The sequence below is a fragment of the Podarcis liolepis genome, assembly GCF_965112155.1.
Source record: "Podarcis liolepis genome assembly, chromosome: 1".
In the NCBI taxonomy this organism is placed as follows: domain Eukaryota; kingdom Metazoa; phylum Chordata; class Lepidosauria; order Squamata; family Lacertidae; genus Podarcis; species Podarcis liolepis.
This window is the reverse complement of record NC_139554.1, coordinates 62,395,856-62,417,701: the sequence shown is the minus strand read 5'-3', so window position 1 is coordinate 62,417,701 and position 21,846 is coordinate 62,395,856. Positions and strand designations below refer to the sequence as shown.

At 39.7% G+C, this 21,846-nt stretch overlaps 2 protein-coding genes across 5 annotated transcripts in view; one reads left to right on the top strand and one right to left on the bottom strand.

Moving 5' to 3' along the window:
- The window catches only part of ANO3 (anoctamin 3), a 232,071-nt gene that overhangs the window by 16,104 nt on the left and 194,121 nt on the right, over positions 1 to 21,846 (bottom strand). For all 4 annotated transcript variants that reach the window (XM_083463197.1, XM_083463198.1, XM_083463199.1 and 1 more), the window contains 3 exons: positions 2,483 to 2,565; positions 1,748 to 1,888; positions 1,268 to 1,432 (listed from right to left, as the gene is read on the bottom strand). In XM_083463197.1, coding sequence (XP_083319323.1) covers positions 1,268 to 1,432; positions 1,748 to 1,888; positions 2,483 to 2,565 — 389 coding nt within the window. The remainder of the gene's footprint in view (positions 1 to 1,267; positions 1,433 to 1,747; positions 1,889 to 2,482; positions 2,566 to 21,846) is intronic.
- MUC15 (mucin 15, cell surface associated) lies at positions 6,125 to 21,767 on the top strand. The gene is made up of 4 exons (XM_083465260.1): positions 6,125 to 6,586; positions 12,994 to 13,733; positions 15,274 to 15,429; positions 18,504 to 21,767. The coding sequence occupies exons 2-4, from the start codon at positions 13,037 to 13,039 to the stop codon at positions 18,668 to 18,670; spliced, it is 1,020 nt and encodes a 339-aa protein (XP_083321386.1). The 5' UTR covers positions 6,125 to 6,586; positions 12,994 to 13,036; the 3' UTR covers positions 18,671 to 21,767.

Below are 21,846 nucleotides of genomic sequence, written 5' to 3'. Positions count from 1 at the left end.
TTCTAGTTTTATATGCGTCAGCTCAGGGACGTATATAGTCATGAAAGGTATATCCACACCCATTCTTCTTACACGAGCATTTGCCTTAGGGCACGGCCAGATTTAAATTGAATATTTATTTCCTGAAGTGTCTCCATATTTGTAAGAGCTTTGACTTTCTTTCTCTGCTAACATGCCTATACTTGCCTTGATCCTGATATGGAACTTCAAACAACATGAATAATGGTTAGAATAATGTTTCAAAAGCCTGTTTCTCAGTATGATCCTCATCTCCTTAGTTCCTCTGCAATGATACTGAGAAATATTGTCATGGCAGACATTTGCCAGAAGGGCGTTTTGAGGAGAACACCTCAGAATCAGATACTTGGAAGCCTAAAGTCTAATCAGTTTGCCTCAGCACTGAACAGGGATGGAGGAGAAATTTGACTCAGTTAACATTTAAAGGCAAATAACCTAATATGCGAACAGATATACAAAACCTCGAATTTTGCAATGCAAGTCTCAAAGCCAAGTAATGTGTACAAAAATGGATACACTAAAGTGAAGTGTTCATAAAGTGCATATATGAGTGAAAACAGCACGCAAAATACATTAGGGAAAGTAATATCAAAATTAAGGGAAATATGCATTGCTCAATATACACTTTATCTTGTGGCAGGCTGCGTAAGGAGAAGCTTCATATCTAGTTATATTTGCTAATGTTGTTAGTGATTGGTTATAAGGCCAAAGCCAAGTTCAGACTATAATTAGTTTTCAGAGTTGCAGTGGAAACAAAATGAAGGAGTCCCAGAAACTGGCAAACTGGACCACTTGTTTACAATTTTAGCTTACAAACTAGAATTGCTTTAATTGAAGTTAGTTTTTATTAGATTGGTTGTTTAATTGAAGGTGCTGCCCACTAACGGCCAGAGGGTTAGAGCTGGTTGGGGGCAGTGTTGTTTAACTGACTTCCCCAAGCAGAGGTTGCTGCTGGTTACCGGAAGGGAGAGGGTTAAGGCAGCAGAGAAGTCAGATAAGTGTGGCATGGTGAGTGTTGGATTGACTCTACCACTGTCCCTGTACCACACCAACCTTCCCATCACCTAGCCCCCCCTCCCCTCAGTTACCAACAGGGAAGCCAAGGAAGCAATGCTACCCCACCACTCTCTGCCCCCCCCCCCGGCTGCTGCCCTACACAAGGAACAAATGGTATACCAATTCTACATTTTAATTCATTTTGTATATACTCCGACGAGTCTTCACTTATGAATAAAGATTGGGAACTTACAACATTAAGAGACATGATGATCATAAAGTTGATGCAGACTCCTGTGCCTGATGTCGCAAACTGCCAATACTTTTTAATGAAATACCACTGGAAAGAGGCAAACTGCTCCATAGCCACAAGGCGATAGACTACAACTGCAAACACTGCGGTGAGGACTAACGAAATCTGCAAACAGATAAAATTAAGAATATTTATACCAAAAATAGGCATTGGCTGGGAAAAGATTCCACAGAATTACAGGCTTGTAAATACTATGAAATTATCACATTTCTTTCAAGACCGAGTTGCTTGTTTATTTTTCAGTTAAAATAATTGTTTAGTCCTGGGATTAAATTGCAGACAATGACCCGCATTTCCTTATTTTACTTTACTATATAATGAATTACCTCTGAATCTGAGAAGAACTATAAACAATTTAGGCTGATAGAAAATAGCCTGTAATTCCTATACAAAATGTTCAATATTTTTTAGTGACTTTACCATGAAGAATATTCCTGACACAGACACCATCAGTCGACTAAGTTTATCAGGGAAGGGTTGAAAAGGTTCAGGCTTTCCTGTTATAGGATTCACTCGTTCCACTTGAGAATATTTTGCTTCAAATTGGGGGCGAAGCTCTTCCTGCAATTACAAACATTTATTTCAGTTCATGCCTGAAGTGGTTGGCATGTATACATATGGCACAATGATGAAAAATTTCAATACTTCCCTTCACATTGATATGCTCCATATACTTTATATATCACTTCATAAGGTATTATGGAATTTTAACACTATGCTGCTCGGGGAAAACCCTGAAGATAGATATATTTAAAACTGCTATTTGACAAGCAATGTGATATCAGTGCCAGCTGAGTGTCTTATTCGTAGTCCTATTTTAAAATTTTGTTTTCACACATTACGTCCCTTTTAGATATTTATTTGTTGGGGATCGCTGGGCCCTATATCAGCAGCCACATCCCTGACCTCCACACATGAAAAGCTGCACGTCACTCAAATCCATACCAGATACTGTATGTAAGATCTGGTACCCTGCAAATGGAGTGCCCAGATTGTGCCCACACATATTTGGGTGTATGTGCATAGGCAGGTGAAATCAAGGCAAACTCAGCACTCACGCAATATACTAACAGCACATGCAAAACTTCTAAAACCCAGGCACCCTGAATGTAGACATCAAAACTGCTGTTGTAACGTACTTTTTATGAATCTTACCTCTTCATCTTCCCAGTCTATAAGATCCCAGTCATAGGTTAGCACAGCCCTTCGCCTCTTCCAAAACTCTAAGAACACTGTAGCTGTGAAGGCCATGAATTACATGTTAACATTAAAATCAAATGACCACCGAGCTCAACAAGTTGCTCGTTGAATTGCCTTTAAAGTGCAGTGTGATTAAGCTGACTAGGACACGAAATATAGCACTGTGATTTGTCCAGTTTCACTGGTCCTCTAGCTCCTCTTTCTGCTGCGGCTGAAAACTATGAAGGAGAGTGAATCTTCTCTTTCTAGCCAATTAGTGCTGGGTATCATTTTCTAAAAATGGAAACCTTCTGCACTCCAGAAATTCAAAAGCTTCTGCAAAGCTAACTCATTTTTTTAGTTTAGAAATGCAATAGTTCCAAAGAACAGCAATGGCATTGAAAGAATTAGCTTAATGGGTAACACCCAATTACAGCGGTGCCTCGGGTTACAGATGCTTCAGGTTACAGACTCTGCTAACCTAGAAATAGTACCTCAGGTTAAGAACTTTGCTTCAGGATGAGAACAGAAATCGTGCAGCGGCAGCACAGCGGCAGTGGGAGGCCCCATTAGCTAAAGTGGTACCTCAGGTTAAGAACAGTTTCAGGTTAAGAACGGACATCCAGAATGAATTAAGTTCTTAACCCGAGGTACCACTGTATACCCTAATGCAGGGAAATGATTTCAGCCTGAGGGCCACATTTCTTTCTGGCTAACCTTCTGAGGGTCGAATGTCAGTGATGTGTGAAGCCAGAGGTAAAAATGAGCAAAGCGACCATGTTAATTTTACTTTTGTGCAGCAGGCTAGTTTCCACACACCCACACCTTTACTAATCTCCATTCAGACAAGCATGAAGCATTAAAACAGATTTCAGTTGGGGGGGGATACTTGGATGGGAACTTGACTAAAACTTGAATAAACTTGAATAAAATATTTGATGCCCCCTAGTAAGCCCCGCCTTACATAACTGATCACAAGATGCAGCACACACACACACTATTTGAATGGGGCTCCCATCTCCTCAAATATTTTATTGCAGGGGTGACAGGACCTTGGACCCTAGGAGTTGGCTGCTATGGATGGGAAGCAGGGACAGTAAGGCCTGTGACTTGGAGGGATTAGCCAGGGTTAGATAGAAAGCTCTGAAGGACAGCATTTTGCTTCCAGGCCTGAGATTCCCCATTGCTTCCCTAATGTGTAATTCTTACACCTAGATGAGAAACAACCAGACTGGTGCACTCTCTCTCTCTCTCTCTCTCTCTCTCTCTCTCTCTCACACACACACACACACACAGCCAACAGCTGTCATTTGTCAAGTTTTAGGACAAAATGAAACCTAATCAGGCATGAAGCTACATCTATGAGCTTTTCTCCAATCCAACCCCTTACTCCACCCTACAGAATCTCTCGGGTACAGACCCAGAATATATTCCCTATCTTTGCAAGGATTAGGCGACAGAAAGACCCAGCTCACATCTAACACTCAGCCAAATCATGGCCTAGCATGAACCATGTGGTTTCCTGGAGTGAAGATAGCAGGCAATGGACACTGCCCTGGTTCTGTGGCTATTGCACTAAACAGGACTAAGCTATGGTTTGGCTTAGCATGATGTCCCAACCCAGGCTCATGGTTTGTAGCTAAGCTGCAACCTAGGTTTTTTCTTGATTTACCACTCATGGTTTGTCTGAGGTATGTAATGTTAAGAAATCCATAGCTTAGCTCTGGGCAGCATGGCAAGAAGAGGACCAGAGGATGCGTGCGGCAGCTGTGATCTCCACTCTAGGACAATGCTCTGTGATCTACTGTCCATTAAATATAACAGGTAGACCTGAATTATGCTTCCTGTCAGGAGTCTAGGTCTACCAGCCAGGAAGGAAATAGGAGACAATTCCATTAAGCTGCACAGTGAGACCTCCACAATGTTACCGTTTGTAGTGAACAACATTCCATTTTAAGAAATGAAGGTCTTGATCTTGGAAAAGGCTGTGCCCATGGAAGTCCCTGCACTCATGTAATATCCTGTTGCCTTTAATAGCACTTCAGATGGCCATGGGAGAATGCCTGCATGGATTTCTCACCAACAAAAGCACTGAGGAATTATTTGAAGTACTCTTAAAGCTTTCAAGAACTGCAGGTTGGAAACAAAGCAATTGACACCCCTCTTTTGATATAATGGCACAGGAGATGTTGTCTCAAAATATTAGTAGAACAAAGACCAGACCCAAAGACCAGAACCTTGGTGAGATCAGTATGTTACCTGGCACAATGTAGACCCACTTCACATAAGAAATAGATGTATTGTTTCTGGGAGCTACATCTGATCAGATATATTTATAGATTGATCAAGGGTTAGCAGGAGGTGGCCATTCTGCTTCCTATTCCCACTTGCAGCCCTGTTTACAAGCCCTGCCTCTAAGTGACCCTTTGAACTTGAGTGTGCTGTGGCATTCAGGCTGGGTTCTGCTCACGGAAGGTGCCTCAGCCCCAGCTTGGATGATCTCCTCCCCTACCACAGCCTTCCTTGCTGCAGCCCACCACATTCAAGAGAGTCCCCTGACCCTCTGGAGAGTCTTGGAAGCAGGGCTGAGGAGGGGAAGCCCAAGGAGACGGGAGAAGAAGGGTTGGGTAGGAAGATACTTACCACCTACATCCTTACTTACATGCTTCTGGGTTTTTATGGCATTTTCTTCAGATCCATATTACATTAAATCTTTCATTACATGTGTTTAGGTGCCAGGAGAAAACCTTCTCCTAGGCCTTTGGCTAATTAATCAATCTATAGGGTGAGGATATTGTTTTGTCTGTTATTATTATATATATATTGTGTTTATATACTGTAAACCACTCTATGATCCTTGGATGAAGGGTGACATAAATAAAATAAAACAAAATAAAATTTATTAAAATAAATAATAAAATAAAATAAAATAAAATAAGAGAACAGGCAGTTCCTGAAGTATCCTGGACCCAAGTTGTTACGGGCCTTGTAAATTAATACAAGAACCACAAGAGTTAATACAACCACCACAAAGGGTCATTATATGCAAAAGAGGACAGGGGCCGTGAACTATTAATTCTTGTCTAGAAGAGGGGATTTTGACAGGGATTCAGGGTTAATGGATTAAAAATAAAACTTTTACCCCACGATTACAGATTGCAATTTAATGTACTTAAAAGTTTTATGTATTTGTTTTCTTAGCAGATTTATAGGGCTGCCCATAGACATGTTCCCTGAGCAGGTTACAAGGCAACAAGTAAAATGCCATACTGTTGCCATAAAGTATACCTCCAGGCTAGTGCAGTAGTATAAAGTGAAAAACTGATCTTTCTTTCCTTCTTTCTTTCTTTCTTTCTTTCTTTCTTTCTTTCTTTCTTTCTTTCGATTCACCTTTTAATTAGCATTACAGAAGACTAGAAAATGAGTTTCTCATTCTGCTTACAAAATGCAGATAAGAATATTTAATGACAGTGCTCTTTAAATCAGAAGCTGATATATGCCACTAGCAAGTTAGGTAAGACTCTGGCAACACTTTTGTTGTTGTTCCAAATACTTTAGTACTGTATTCATTCCTTCCCTTTAAGAAGAGAAAGTATGTTGACTCACATCTCCCGGGACTTCAGCTTTGGGGCACATTTTGAGTAGCAATAAAGTTCCCTCCAAAATTGCTACAAGCCTCCTATAAAATAATGACGGTTCATTGAATGTATATTTTTTAAAACCTAAATGCCGAACTTCTAAAAACCGTTCATCTTGAAGCAGCTCCTGGTAGTCTTTCCCGGAGCAACAAAATGACCTGTTCACTTGATCCTGAAAGCTCCGAATTCTATGATCTCTCTAATGCTATGTCTCAACAAGACAGCTGAGAAGCAGGTCATTCTGGTTCTCAGGTGCTCTATTACACTCAGAGAAATGCAGCCCCACCTAATTTCGTTTCTACTGTGCATTCCTGACCACCACAACACTGACACGTTTACATTACCTGCGTTGCACAGTTTTCAGCAGACTAGTCTTATTGCACTCCAAGTAGGGGGAGAGTGTTTTCAACAACTTCCTAAATATTACTGCTGAGCTGAAAAGGTAAGTGGCTTTTAGTTAATGGTTTTCCCCAAGTGATCTTTCTAGTCTCTTGCATTAACTCTTCAAAAATATCTCTGTCTGTAAGTGATCCCGGTTAGAAAGTAACAGCTGTATCAGCCAGGTAATGCCCTGGCTTGGCACAGATCTGAAGATATGTTCTTAGTTGCATTTAACTTACATTCTGCTTGCAACGTCTCCCCCTCTCCTTCACTTCTAAGCAGTGGGCAAGAGGAGGCATGTCTCAAGGAATTTAAATGACAGTATTTCTCAAAGTGATAAACTCTAGCATGTGTTAACCGTATATAAACACTACCCCAAATGACCTTTTACTGATCAGTAACATTATAATGTCTGCTGTTGTTTCTGAAAGTTTCAAAGTTAGTATTTCATCTTTAACATGTGCAGTTACTTGCTGAGAATGTATGTAGAAGACAACACTTCTCTGTAGTTGTCTATGAATGTATACACTGGCTAAGATGCACCTGTACTCAGGAAGGAAATACTGGATTATTGGAGTTTTCCTATTTCAGCAGATAGGGGAAACTATCTGGAAAAACACCTCCCTCTGCCCCACAAATGAGAATTAATGATGGGGTAGAAAAAAGTGAGATTAGCACTGGATTTTTTTAAAAAAATATCTTCAAACAATTATGGTCAAGTAGCATTTTAGCCTTTACAAGCCATATGCTAAATGATATCACTAGAACATACTAAGTAGGGATGGGGTAATAAATTAAATTAAGTTCACATTTAAAGGTGAAGCTACCTAGTTTGCACTTTCTGGGACAATACAGAAATTGAAGCTTTGAAATGTTCACTTCTCTGAATTTTGTAATGTGACCCTCAAAGTCAAGTAATATGTGCAAAATGCATACACTAAAATAGCACATGCATAAAGATTCATATAGTAGTGAAATTAACAAATAATAATGCTTTGGACTAGAGAAACTTGCATTACAATGTGCATATTAGAAGTTTACATTGCAACCGATGAATTTTCATGGGGCCATTAATTTCATATAAAAATTCATAAGCTGGTGTGGAAATCTAGAGGACTGAATTTAAGATTGGACAAATGAGGAACTGACATTGACATATTCACACATTCCTAATACCAAGGTATATAAGACAATATGTAGTCGCAATATAAGTATGAAGGCCATTAACTTACTTTATTTCATGCTTACTATTACCCTTTATGAATAATCATACTAGGGGAAGTACAGCAGGCATGATAGCTGCACCAGTGTGTTTTTGACATGGCAAGCCCACCATTACCAAACTACAGATGATGTTTAAAATTTAAAACAGCTTTTAACATTGGGGTTTGGGGCTGGTTCAGGGGAGCGGGGAGCTGGTTCACAGACATTATACCTTAATACAGTGGTGTCCAAACTTTTTTCAAAGAGGGCCAGATTCAATGAAGTGAAAGGCCGTGAGGGCCAACCAAAGGGCCAACAAAAGCTGTTGACCTTATTTTAGGATTGAAGTTGTTGAGCCACAGTGGCCAAATTAAACCAACCAGCGAGCCAGATTAGGCCCCCGAAATGAACTTTGGACATGCCTGCCTTAATACAAAAATCATTGGTGGCTATGAATATGAATGAGGTGCATTAGGTACAAGGAGAGTGAGTGCCTCCCACTTTCTCCTTTTACAACAGCTTAACGATTGAAAAAATCACTTCTATGCCCAGGAGATATGCAAGTTTACAATGTAAGGGCGGGAAGTGTGAAAGTGTCATGCCAAAGACGACAGAGTGTTGCAGAGGCAGGAAGCGCCACCTCTCTTTTCACCATACCCAAAGTCATTCAGATGGAGGAAAGATAACCAGAGAAATTTCTCTTTACAGGGGCATCATGTGCTTAATAATAATAATAATAATAATAATAATAATATCTTTATTGTCATTGCCCCCTCTCGGGGACAACGAAATTACTTAAAGGGGCTGCCTGGCCACACCTCTCACCACGCCCCGATAATGCACAGCTCTGCCAGTGCACAAGTGTTAGCAGCATTCCAGGGCGTAGGAGTCCACTTGCGTAGGTTTCTGCATCTCATCCTAATATGTGGATAGCAGGGCCAGGGCCAATGTGATTATGGAATTATCAGGGCAAGGCTAGAAGGCAGAATGCATTCCTATCGATTACATGATGCCCCATCAAACAAGTATCACGTGAAGGGATCTTATGGCCGTCACACATGTGATTTTGCTATTGCAAAGCTAAGTGAAGTCTTACTGTGTATAAAGTATACCCTGCAAAGATAATAGGACTCTAAACTATTTGCAGTTGCTACAAAATCCTTGTAGTTTACATGACCTTGTAGTCTGCTTGGGTATGGGTGTGCCTTAAGTGACACACACAACCACACACACAGAGAGAGGGAGGAGATATATGATTATGACTGGCTCTCATAAATCAAAACTCTAATTGGCATATGCCCTATTTGAATTCACGAGAATCCATATTTTCCTCAATGTCTCATCATTTACATCTGCTTTGAATTTTCCCTTGCATAGTCCCTATTCATGCTCACTGAAGCAAGGACACATAGATCAGATTCCACAGTGACACCCAGAACTTTGGAATGTTCTTCCTATGAGACTCATCAAAGCCCAAAGCTGACTATAGTGAGGCTTAGTCTTAATTTCTTAATTTAGGAATATCTTCTACTGCATTTTGATTTGTGTTGTTTTTTAATTGACATAAATTATGCGTATTTTTACTGTTGTAATCCACTGTAAGCCTTAAAGATAAAGGAAGACCAATTAAATAAATGGGGGTAGAGAGATATTAACAGTCTTTATTGGACATGAGATCCATGCATATCATATTACCATAAATTTAATCCAAACTAGGGCTGGAAAACTGCACACAACCTAGGCTGCCTAAATGCAGGTCCATCATTTTCAAGGTGGGAATATTTCAGCAGGAAAGGAAAAAATCAGGGCAAATGTGAAATGCCACATTTTTCTGTGTATAAGATGATGCTTTTTGCTAAAAAATAAAATAAGGCAAAAATTGGCTGTCGTCTTATACATGGATAGTGAATGCAGAGGGCGGATATGCGATTAATGGCAACAGCAAGCAGGAGACTGGCAGCAGCGATTGGGCAGGTGATTGGCAGCTGTGGCAAGGCCTGCTGGTGATTGGCTGTGGCTGCGGAAATTGAGCAGGTAATTGGCAGCTGTGGTGAGGTGGGTAGGTGATTGGCAGCTGCAGCAAGTGGGTGGGTGGGCTGTTGGTGGCGGTGAACGGGCAGACAATTGGCAGCTGCGGTGAGGTGTGCGATTGGCAGTGACTGTGGGAAGCGATTGGCAGTAGCAGACAGGCGGGTGAGTGATTGGGGGAAATGACCCCCCACCCCCCAAAAGCTAAACTAAACAACTTGATTTCTTAATTGTGGGCTAAAAAGGGGGGTTGTCTTATACATTTGGGCATCTTATACATGGAAAAATACAGTATATGGGCTGAATTCAATTAATCTTACATTGAAATTAATGGGCCCAAATTAGCCATGGCTATTAATTTCAATGGGCGTAATCTGAGTAAAAGTTAATTGGATACAATGCTATATATTTGAATATGCTGAAGAATAAATTATACTACAGCAGTTGAGAAGTCATATCTCATAATAACTACAACAGCCATCACCACCACCCCTCTTTTAAACAAAAGGGAGAGAGAACCAGTAAACTTGGAGAAGCAGTAAACTGGGCAAATACATGAAGCATTGGAGTTGTAATCATACTAAATCACTACTAAAAAGTAGCCTAGCAAGATCCCATAAGACTATAAGGGAAATCCTGGTGGATTAACCCAAAAGTCCTCCTAGCAGTCTGCTTCCTACAATGGCTAATCTAATGCTTCTGGGAAGCTGTAAGCATGCTGTGAAGGCAATAGTCCTTCTCTCCTGCTGCTCCCCACCAGTAATTGGTACTCATTGATTCACTTCCTGTGAACTTGGAGGCTCCTCCCATGATGAATGTCATTGGTGGGAACGATATGTAATTAGGGTTCCACCTGTTCATAAAGAATTTGTGCTACAGAGAAATGAAATGATAAACATCAGTGTCTTTAAAAAAGAAGTTATTTTGGTTTAAGTTATTACTGGGTGCTAAAGTGGCCATTTGTAAGCAACCTTGTTGGAGAGAAAGAGGCAAAACTCAAATTAGAAGCAAAGGACAAAAGCCAGATCAGCTGATTCCTGCATTTCAGCTTTTGCCACTAAGTGTATGTGCTATCATATCTGCGGGCATGCGCATGCCGAGAAATGTTAAACGAAAGAACAAGAAACCGGTTTATTATTACACATGAAAGGATTTCTGGGAAACACATAACTAAAAATAAACTCAACTATTTCTCTTTTTTTGAGTCCCCCTTTTTCCAAGTGGAAAATTATAGTGGATGGAACAAAAAAAGAGAGAGAGACTTTTGTGTTGCAAGTACAGCAATTTCAGCATCATGCCCTGTAAATGAAAGCTTTAGTTAAGTGAACTTTGGGTAATTTCCTGTGGGGGTTTCAAATTACAGCCAAGGTGAAATAAAAACAAAAATGACAAAACTCACTTTGTGTAGTAATGAAATGGCTATTGATGGAAAGCAGAGCGGGTTGTGCCAGAAAGGAAAACAACAAGTATGGCCATGAAGAGAAAGGAATATTTGAGAGCTTGCTAAAAGCTCACTCGATGTTTTATTTGTTCTTCCTGTGGTTCTTTAAAGTATCGGTTATAGCGGGCGGGGGGGGGGAGGGAGGAGAGGGAATGCAGTCACAAGGTATGACAAATGTTTTTGTTCATTCAGTCAGAGGGCTTGTAACTCGGGATAAGCAGATTAATTACATCTTGAATACCGCCACTTATGCAGGGTGGGGAATCAGTCAGATAATGATTTGTCTCTTCTGCTTTGACTCATTTCACAAGAATTGTAGCCATATTTTGAACAAAGTAATTGCAGCAAATAATTTGCTTTTATTTTATACTCAGCTATGTGGGCAAAATATTTACAAGCAAATAAAAAGAGTGATTTTTGTATGTGTGTAAATTTGACTGAAGTTGCCTGTGACATATGCAACATATTTTGAAAACAGGCACCAATTTGTACAGTTGACATGGTGCCTAACTAAGAGGAGATACAAAATCCCTTCGCCCCTGTTCCTCATATCATGCTGTTCTCTTTCCCTGAGATCCTTGTCTTGAGCATAAACATCTGCCAACGGGAGCTTATGAATGTAGGTTTTTCCCATGCAAACATCCAGGCTCCATGTGTGTACTTTAGTGAATAGGACTCCTATACATGCATAGCCCTCACACAAGTAATGTATGGAGAGGGGCTATGGCGATTTGCCTGATGGGAATAAAGCAATTTATGAGCACAATTCTGCCAAGACCACAAAAGGGGAAAGATAATTCATGAAATGCAATGATGCAATAAAGCATTAATCACATAATTTTGTCTGATTCACAAAATCAAGTGATTAACAAATCTGTTCTGTCCACTGAATAGACTTACCCCAGTATCACCAAATTTAAAAAGTTACCGGAATGTACTGGAACAAGAAAGGTAGCTGAGGAAAGTGAGGTTTCTTTTAGACAGTTATGGGATCTGAAAACTGACCAGGACTTTATTCCTTTAAAAAAATTTTTTCTTTGTCCCTTAGCTGTGCTATCAGAAAGCTCGGAGAAGAGAAACCAATCTTGCAGAAAACAATTTCTGATAATACACAATGAGAAAGGCAATACATTTTAAAAATACATTCCTATAAGATGACCCTATGTCTAGCTCAAGAATAATGACAGCTATTAGGCCTTGTCTATAAGACCAAACCATCCTGCTATCTTGAAAAAGAGAAATGTGTTCTTAAATTGCAAAGTTTTGAGAAAAAGCTATTACAGTAGACAAGTGTTGAATTTAGTAGTTGGGACTCCAATTTTTCAAGGAACAAGCAGAGTGCCGGTAGCTCCAGTCCTTCATACTGCCATTAATTGTATCAGCTGACTGGGAGTGACAACACACTGCTCTTTTCCCACTCATACCTAAACTTGTTATTGCGTGAGTACTGTAATTGGGCAGTTTAGACCTGCATAACGTTTCCTTCTTAGCCCCAAATATGGGAGTCAGTCAGCTCCTGAGTGTAAGCCACATGTATTCATTGACTCTTTTCACAGAAGATTGGGATACCTCCCAATATCTTGGTCTATAGCGTACCAGTGAATTCATGAGAACACCAAGTTTATAAAAGGGGAAACCTAGTATTTGACCACAACTGAGACAACCAGAATGAGAACTGCAAGATATCCTTTGTGTATTTATTAATTTCGATCTTCAATTCAGTGAATCTTTGTGACTTTTTTATATAAAAAAAGATGCAATATAAAGATGAATATAAACTCTGAACTTTTTTACAGGTTCATCATATCAAGAAATAAGTATCATACCTGTGGAGGGAAAATGATGTTCCCAGAAGAAATTATGTTCATTTTGCTGTTGGCTACCTTGCAGTCAACCAGAAATGCTGGTGTCAATGCGCTAAGTATCACAGCCACTACAAGCAGCTTAAATAACACAACCATGAGTTCTACTATATTTATAAATAAATCATCCAATAAATCTGTAACTTCTGGAAGAACTCCTTCTGTAACTCTTACATCACCAACAGACACTGATGACAACACAACAAAAAATATGGTGGTGGAAAGCAGTACCCAAAGCAACAGTGTGACACTCCTTAATACTTGGCTATCTTCAACGGCACATCTGCTGAATCTTACAACAAAAGATTCAAATCAGACTTCTGCAAGAATCAGTGGAACATCATCTTCTTCAGAGATGCCTACAGTCAGCAGTGGCCTGTTCACAATCTCTGAAAACTATTCAGTCACAACTTATATCAATTCAACAGAGAAAGCACTGAACAACTCTACCACAGCCAACTATAATGTCAGTTCTACCACCATAGTCTCTTCTAATGGAACTCAAATTGATGGCATAACAGTTCATCCTACCAGTAGCATGCCAAATACACCAACCGTGTCACCAGGTACTAAGATCAACATTGTTACAACAGATTTACGGATAAGCTTGCAAACCACAAGTCCGCACTCCAGTTTTACTGATGGGTCTGCAGAAGCAAGAGAACCCCAAAAAGGTACCTTAATTTTCAATAATATTTCACCATTCAGTAATAGTATCTACATTACCATAGTCCACCCAGAGTAGATAGATATTATTAGACCCACTGTTACAGCTGGCTCAGTTTTAAAATGAGTTATAGAAGTTGAGCTATTTATTTTGCAGAAGAAAAGCCTGACAGGATTCTAGTTTACATTTACATGGCCATAGACAGACTTTTCTTCTTTTCTCCCATTGCATTCTAATAATGGTAAAATTGAAATAAAAGGACATCTTTTTCAATGTAGCATTATGTCTGAGTGAACTAATTCTGAAGAAAATCAGTGCACCAAGAAAGGATAGTCAACTAAGTTCTCCTCAGAGTAGACTCATTGAAATTAACAGAGCTAACAATCATCTTCATTAATTTCATAGGTCTAGTCTTTATAAGATTTAGTTGAATACCACCCATTAGTTCTATTTTATTTTTGCACGTGGTCCTTGTTTATAGGGAAGAAAAGCTTATTTAGTGCAGATTGTACAGACTGTTCTGAAGAAAGAACATTGCTTTCATAATTTCCCAACTTGTCTTCAGAGTTCTGACAATCTCTATCCCCCACAATCCAAATGCTGCTATAAAGAATATGTCAACAGAAAATACCAATACAGGGTATAAAATGTGCTATAAAGTTTGTAACCAAACTATGCAGCCTACACTTCTTTTTTCCATTTAGATGTTATTAAAGTTGGAAAGAAAATATGCAACTGTTAAAATCAAATTTCCAATATCTTTTTATCAAAGATAAAAGAAAGTAATCTAAATAAAAACACAAACCAGAAGGTGAAAAAAGGAAAGCGTAAAATAAGAAAAAAGAGAACTTCTGGTTCTTCATCTAAATTATCCAAAACATCTGCTCCGAGATAGCACCCAACAATTTTGCTTTCTATAAACCAATATTTTTTTCAATCCTCAAACCCAGATATAATAAATTCATTTTCTTTTTCACACAAAAAGTCTATAATGGATGCAGCCTACACTTCTGATTCTGATGGACAGGAAATAATTTCAGTATAAAAAGTGGAATAGATAGACATATGTGTGAATATCATATTACTTACTAAACAGATTATGTTTTGTTTGCATTTAATTATACTCCTTAATCTGTCCTGCACTGTGTTTCATACTGCAATTCTGTTGCTCATGTTGTATTGTGACAATTCTATCTACACTATCAAGAGAACTTTAGTTGTGGGGAAGAATAAAAATCATAAATAAATAAATAAATAAATAAATAAATAAATAAATGATATATGATAAACTGTTTTCATAATAGTTTCTTTAAAATGACTTAGAGTTATATGTAGAAGTGAATGTTTTGGATCATAAACTCTGATTGGATGTTCAGATCTTATCAGGGATCCAGACATTTTGCCTTCGCTCAGTTGCCAGTCATTATTTGGGATGTCTATATAGTCTCTCTCTATCCCCAAAACCCTAACATTCAGGGATTATTTTCCAGAGCTGCTTGTGAAAGTTATATGTTTGCTTAAAAATCCATTTTGTTTTTGTTTTTCAGAAAACCGTAGTAATGGAGCTGTAGTGTTTGGTGCAATAGTAGGAGCAATTCTAGGGTGTGCATTAATCTCTCTGGTGGGGTATTTCATGTGTGGGAAGAGAAAAACTGACTCATTTGCACATCAGCGACTTTATGATGACATGAGGAATGATCCAGGTAATGAAACAGCAAAACGAACTGAGACATTATAGTCACACAGATTTCATTTTATCGTAATCGTTTTGAGATAGCTTTGAGATTTTGATAGCACAGGGATCATCCTGAGAACATACCAATTGTCTGGACTTCAAAGGAGGTACTCAAATACCGAATCTTCAGCTAAAAATGGCACCCAAACTATAGAATGCAGAAAGGAAAGGATCAATTGATTCTGCACGTATGCTTTTACTCATGCTTCAATGGAAGCAAGTAATAAAAGCAAAACACAATCCATACTACTGGAAAACCTATCAACACCAACACTTTATACACATTGCAGTTCAATACCCAGCTATCCACATTTGTGTAGGAAAATGAGATTTATTTGTTTGTGTTGCTTGAAGGTAAACCAGGCTATTCTCATATATGATATTATGCTTCCATGATTGCATTTATTGTGGTCAAACTGCAAGGACATCTGCAGAAGCAGAAAACATAATTTACAGATTCAGTTTGCTTCCCTTATCAAATGCAGATTTCATGCTCAAAATACACTCATTTTAATTTTCCTTAAAAATAAAATACTACTAGAAAAAATGCTCTGTCATGATGTTTCAGAACTAAACTTGAAACACTGCTCATTAGGTTTGTTATACCCCTTCTATTATCTATACAACAGCAGCACTAAAATGTCCACATTTTCCCTCTGAAATCCAGACACATTATGCCACTTATTGTACTGTTGGTGATATTATGCCCTCTCCAATTATGAGCAACAATAAAGCAGTCAGAATGAAGTTTTTAATGGGCATCAATCTACATTATTCCTAAAGCAGATAGCTCTTCTCTGTAACAATCGGCTATGGAATGATATGTTCAGAGAAAAGAATTGCCCATAAAATGCTGTTACAAGCTGCTCCACAAACACAAACCTGGACACATCAAAGCAAAGAAAGCAGTATAAATTCTTGTAAGGAGATGTCTCTGAAGACTTTAGTTTACACCCAAATCCAAATTAATGTGCTCTTGCTTTTGGTTGTTTCCTGTGCAATAAACAACCATTAGAAACAAACTATCTATTCAAATGTCAAATATTTTATCACATGACACAAAAAATATATTTGCATTTCCTGCATTGTTTTGACAACTGAATGCTAAACCCATATTAACTGTATTAAAACATTCAGTTTTAACATGGATTTATTCTGCTTTCTAACTTGCATTTCACAGCACAGGAGAAGCTCAATGGCCCCTTTAGGGCTAGGTGTAGAAACAATGATTTGTTCTTTCTCTTAGCTATCTTGACACGTTTATTTGAGGCACTGAACCTCAATCAATTGATTAGAAGTGGGTTCCAGTTCTATAGTAGTCTTATCTTGCTTCTTTCTTGCCTTTTGTTGGGGGGGGGGAGGAAAGCATTTGTGATGGTTGCCCCAGTGATTTAGCACCTAGAAAAGATCAGGCATTTTTCTCTCCTCCGTTCCTCTGGATTTCCACTCTATGGGAAGTGCAGCATCTACCTGTAATGCTAAGTCATGTAGCATTACAAGCAAGAGGCTTGGGCTCACATGTTTCCCTTCCCCTTCTGGTGAAGTTAAGATGAAAGGTCAGGACCTACTACTTCTGTTTTATATTAATCACAGTTTAGCATCTTAAACCTAAACTGTGGTTGCTCTTAAACTATGGTTTAAGTTGGTTTATTTCAGCTGCAGGGCTGGCCCACGCAGGAGGCAGACTGAGGCAGCCACCTCAGGTGGCAAAATCCTGCTGGGCAGCACCACTGTGGGTGCCCCACTCACCCCTGCTGCCACCACTCACTGGAAGCCACCACTGTGTGACGCAGGTAAGCAAAGGCTTCAGCAGTGGGGCGGAGGGAAGCATCTTCCCATTTCCCCCCAGGTGGCGAAACTGGACAGGCTGCCTCTGTTCAGTTGTAGTTATGATTAACTAGAATGTGTCAGGTCTGGATGACATGACAGTTAAACATGAAGGAGAAGAAGTGCATGAACCAGAGATGGTCATATTTTCTCAACACACTAAGCTATGATTCAGTGTTACATCTGAGCCAGCTCTACAGGCAAGGTAAGGACCAAGAAACAACATGCCGCAGAAACATCTGCTCATAGATTAGTTCTACAAAGCTAGAAGGGTTCATTTGTATCCGTTTTCTTGGCCTGGGCAAGGAAGTCCTGTAAAGCACCCCCTATAATGGTTAGAGGAGAAGGAGACTTGCAATTGCCAAAATATAGTGCTTCAGCAACACCTGTATTGAGGAAGGTGAGCATGACAGAAAATATATGGGAAAGGAGTTGCCAAGTTTGTATTGTATTTTTTGAAAGTGGATGGTTGTTGCTTGCACCATAATCACTGGCTGAAAACTTCATGCTCTGGCCAGTGTGGTGAGGTGATTAGATAGCTGGATGTGTATAAGTGGTAAATACACTTATGAGTCCATGCTCAGTTATGGCACTCACAGGTCAGCCTTTGGAGAGTATCTATCTGTCTTTTGCCCATCCTATCTCACTGGATTGTTATGAGATTAAAAATGCCACTCTGAGCTCATTCAAAATGGGTGGGATAAAAATAATAGCTGCATTTTGTAGCAAAACTCAAGTCTGTCAAAGTGATTAGAGAGCCTCCCATTGACTACTATATGATTTTGATCAAGGCCTTATTTTCATACTTCTGACATTACATTTTAAACTGTTTTAAAAAATGGAAATGCTTTTGCAAGCCACACTTATATCCCAAACCGTTATGTTAGTCACCTAAGAAAAAGAGAGATTTACTGCTGCTGAGTCACTCTAGAGTTTTGAAGCAATTCCAATTCTGTTCTTCAGTATTAATTATTCACACATGACATTTCCAGCCATGGGTGTATACACACATGAGCAAGTGTGTATGGAGCTTGATGTTTAATCACATTTCATTCCATACACATCCCAACACCTACACCTGGCAAGAGTAGAAATACTTCCTTAACTCAGATGCATCCTGAGATAAAATAAATCATTCAAGGACCTTTTTAACATTCTGTACAAAGGAAGCATTGTTCCGAACCCTATAAATATCTGTCTACATTTATTTTGCAGTTCTACGACTAGACAATGTGTCTGATCCTTACGGTGCAAGCTTTGGAAATCTGTCATACTACAGCCCTACAACAGTCAACGAGACAGGAGCCCAGAGCAGCAAAGAATCTCCCTATGATGCAATTCAAATGAATGACATGTCCGCATCACAACCTTCAGCACAGTAGTGTGAATAACTTGTGTCAAAACAAAACACCTCACATCCATGGTTTCTTCTTCTTGAGTTTAAAGATCGGGTCATAATGGTTTGAAATATTTTTTTTTGTGGCACCAGCCCTCTGCCTGTTGATATGTACAGTTTTCAATAATCTAAGCGAGGCAATGCTTGTTGGCCACGTTTACAAATTTATATGCCCAGAATTTCACTTTTGTGTGCATTGTGTTTTGGATGGTTCACACATCAATGCCCTTTACTGAGTCGTCAATTCCAGTGCTAACACACAGGTCCAAACTGATTCTATGGCAAAGAATTGTGCTTTATACAAAGCGATAAGAACATTCTACCTACATTTTTGGATCTGTAGTATGTCAGTGACACAAATATGGTACCAATGCTATCCTCTCATCAGTCAATGACCTTGCATGTGTGAACCAATTCTCAGTCTTTCTTCATCTGTTTCATCTGTATTATTTAACTTAAGTCTTAACTATCTAACTCAATTTGTTACCACCAGATACGATAGGCATGAGCTCTGAAAAAGCTTAGATGACTTTGAAAGATCACAAAGGATAGCTCTTTATGTAGTAGTTCACTGTGATAGCAGAATGCATTTCCTAGGCTCAAAGTCAGTATGTTTGGACTGCCAGATGCTGGACATAAACAAGAGAGGATGCCTGGCTTGTCACCTTCCATGACCATCTGCTTGGCTGCTGCTAGAATGTTGGACTGGATGGACCTTAGACTATTTTAGCAAATCAGTTATGGCATGCATGTTGTTTTTACTCTAGGGGAAATGCCATGAATGGGGAAAAAGTGGGTGAGCCAATTATGTTCTACAAATGCAAAAAGCACTTAAATCAAGGAACTGGCACAGAGGTGGGAGAGGTGGGGGTAGGTTTTTTTTTTTTTTTTTTTTGCCCAGAGGCCACATTACCTTTTGGGCAACATTCTGGGGTCTATGTGGCAAGGGTGGGTGGAGAAGCAGAGCTGGTGCTCCCCATCTTGCCAAAAAGCAACGTTCTGGCCTCAGTTCAGATTAGCACATATATTATAGGAATGCATTCAGTTGCACATGGAAAGAAATGCATCGTGCAATACGAATGTGCATTAGAATGCACAATTTGCCATGAATTCAGCTGGAGGTTGGAATGTACATTCTTACCAACTACAGTGCATTAGTTTCATTGGGATGCTCACATCCCCGTCCTCATTTTGCCACATCTTGTCAACGAAGTATGACTGGCCTGGCCAATGAACAATCAGCCCAGCTGTTTGGGCAAAGAGGCTGACTTTTCTCTTACTGCAACACCAATCTGAATGCCACAGTCTCAACAAAAATGGCATTTTTCAGCTTTCAATTTATTGCAAGATCCTATCGGCATCAGAAGTGGTTTCAGCTGAAATGCAAATAGAAGGCTTGGAGTAGTTATTGTCTGGACCCAAGTGGAGAATCAAAGGGCGCTCCCCATTTCCCCCAGTTTTGAGGCTGTTTGGTTTCCCTTTGGCTGCTATTTACACAACAATTTTTTGTCTAAATTACCTTCACCATTGAGTACAGTTAGTTTGGCCCCAAGTCTTACATGCAAGGAGAGCAAATTGTTATTAATCACAGATGCATGTGGAAGAAGGGAGTAATAAACTAGGATAATGGAAGATAAAACAAAAACCAAAGCAATGTATTTTTTAATGACATATTGTATTCTACACAGGCTAGACTGCCAAGAGAAGTGAGATTGCTTTAACTCTAGTGCTTGGGATCACAAGGTGCCAAGGAAACTATGTGACAAAAGAGATGCTTCTCGATAATAATGCAAGATAGGGAACACCAAATTCATCCCGAAACATGGGTCCTAAAATTTGCCAAGTATCTTTTATCTGAGAAGAACAACATACTTCCCTGCTACATGCAGGAAATGCTTGCTATATGAAAGAGCACCGAGAGCCAAGGTGGAGTGTCATCAGATCTCACTTTAGTCTGGGAACTTGCTGGATAAACTGCGGGAAAACAAGAGTCTAAGCCCAGCATCAGGGGCCGGCATTAATGAGCACTTGCCAAGGCCCCCAAAGACTTAGGAGAGCCTGTCGCCAACACTGTCATTCCATTGGGACTACCATGAAGTGTCAGTGCCTCTGCCACCACTGAGCCATAGCATGGGACCTTTTGCTGTCCCACTTGATTCTCTCCAGACATGGTGCTTTTGGTTGGTGGTAGCGGCAACAGTAGTTTTAAATGGGAGCTGCATGGGTGCTTGGCTCCAATCCTTGGTGTGGTGTCCACTGGGTATTTTGATCATCCAAAATGCAATATACTGATGTCTAGTAGGGCATTGCATTTTGGGAGACTAAATGTCACCACGCTGCACATCGGAGCAGAGCACCAGTTTGGCTCCCTTTCAAAAATGGCAGTAGTATGCAGCAGCAGCAGCAGCCTGTGTCACCCTGATGCAGGGTGAAGTGAGTGACAGGCAGTGGTTGTGGCTGAGGCTACAATAGCAGATAGCAGTATTGGCAGAAGCCCAGGTCAGGCTCCACTGGCAAGACTCATGCTGAAGGCCCACTGGAATCTGGCTCCAGCCCTGTCAGTCTCTACCTTACAGGGCTGTGGCGAAGAGAAAGTAGATAGCTTCTTGAATGCTACCCAGAGCCCCTTGATGGAATAAAAGGATATAAATGTGAAAAATAATATTTCCATTGGCTTCTGAATTTGCCACCGTTATTATTAAATATTATTAGACCAAGGCACAAGATGTCTTCAGCTTTGGGGTTCACCACTCTCACCAAGCACGCTGAGATATTATTCTATGCTTTTTAAAAGTTCGGTGTCATGCAGCACTGACTCACACTGGACATATGAACTGAAACAGAAGGGGAGAATTTGTATCCCACCTGGTTTTGGACTTCTGTGGATTTATGTTGGTGTGCTGAGTTGATCTATTATCCAGCTTTGCATATAGAATCATTATTGTGGCTTATTTTTTATGATATTTTGATGCTTTTGGAGAGTCACCCTTTCCCCTTCACCAACCCAGCAGCTGGGATTGTGATAAATGCATATAAATACATATTTGTAAACTATGTCAATAAAGCTATTTTTTAACCTTTAAGCTCTTTGTCATTGTACACTATAGGATTAAAATGGGATGGATATTTTAGGAAAACAATGGATTAAAGAACACAGATATT

Coding starts and splice junctions, on each gene's coding strand:
- MUC15 (XM_083465260.1), top strand. CDS start 13,037: ATGATGTTCCCAGAAGAAATTATGTTCATTTTGCTGTTGGCTACCTTG. Junction 13,734..15,273: donor AGCAAGAGAACCCCAAAAAG/GTACCTTAATTT, acceptor TTTGTTTTTCAG/AAAACCGTAGTAATGGAGCT. Junction 15,430..18,503: donor TGACATGAGGAATGATCCAG/GTAATGAAACAG, acceptor TTTATTTTGCAG/TTCTACGACTAGACAATGTG.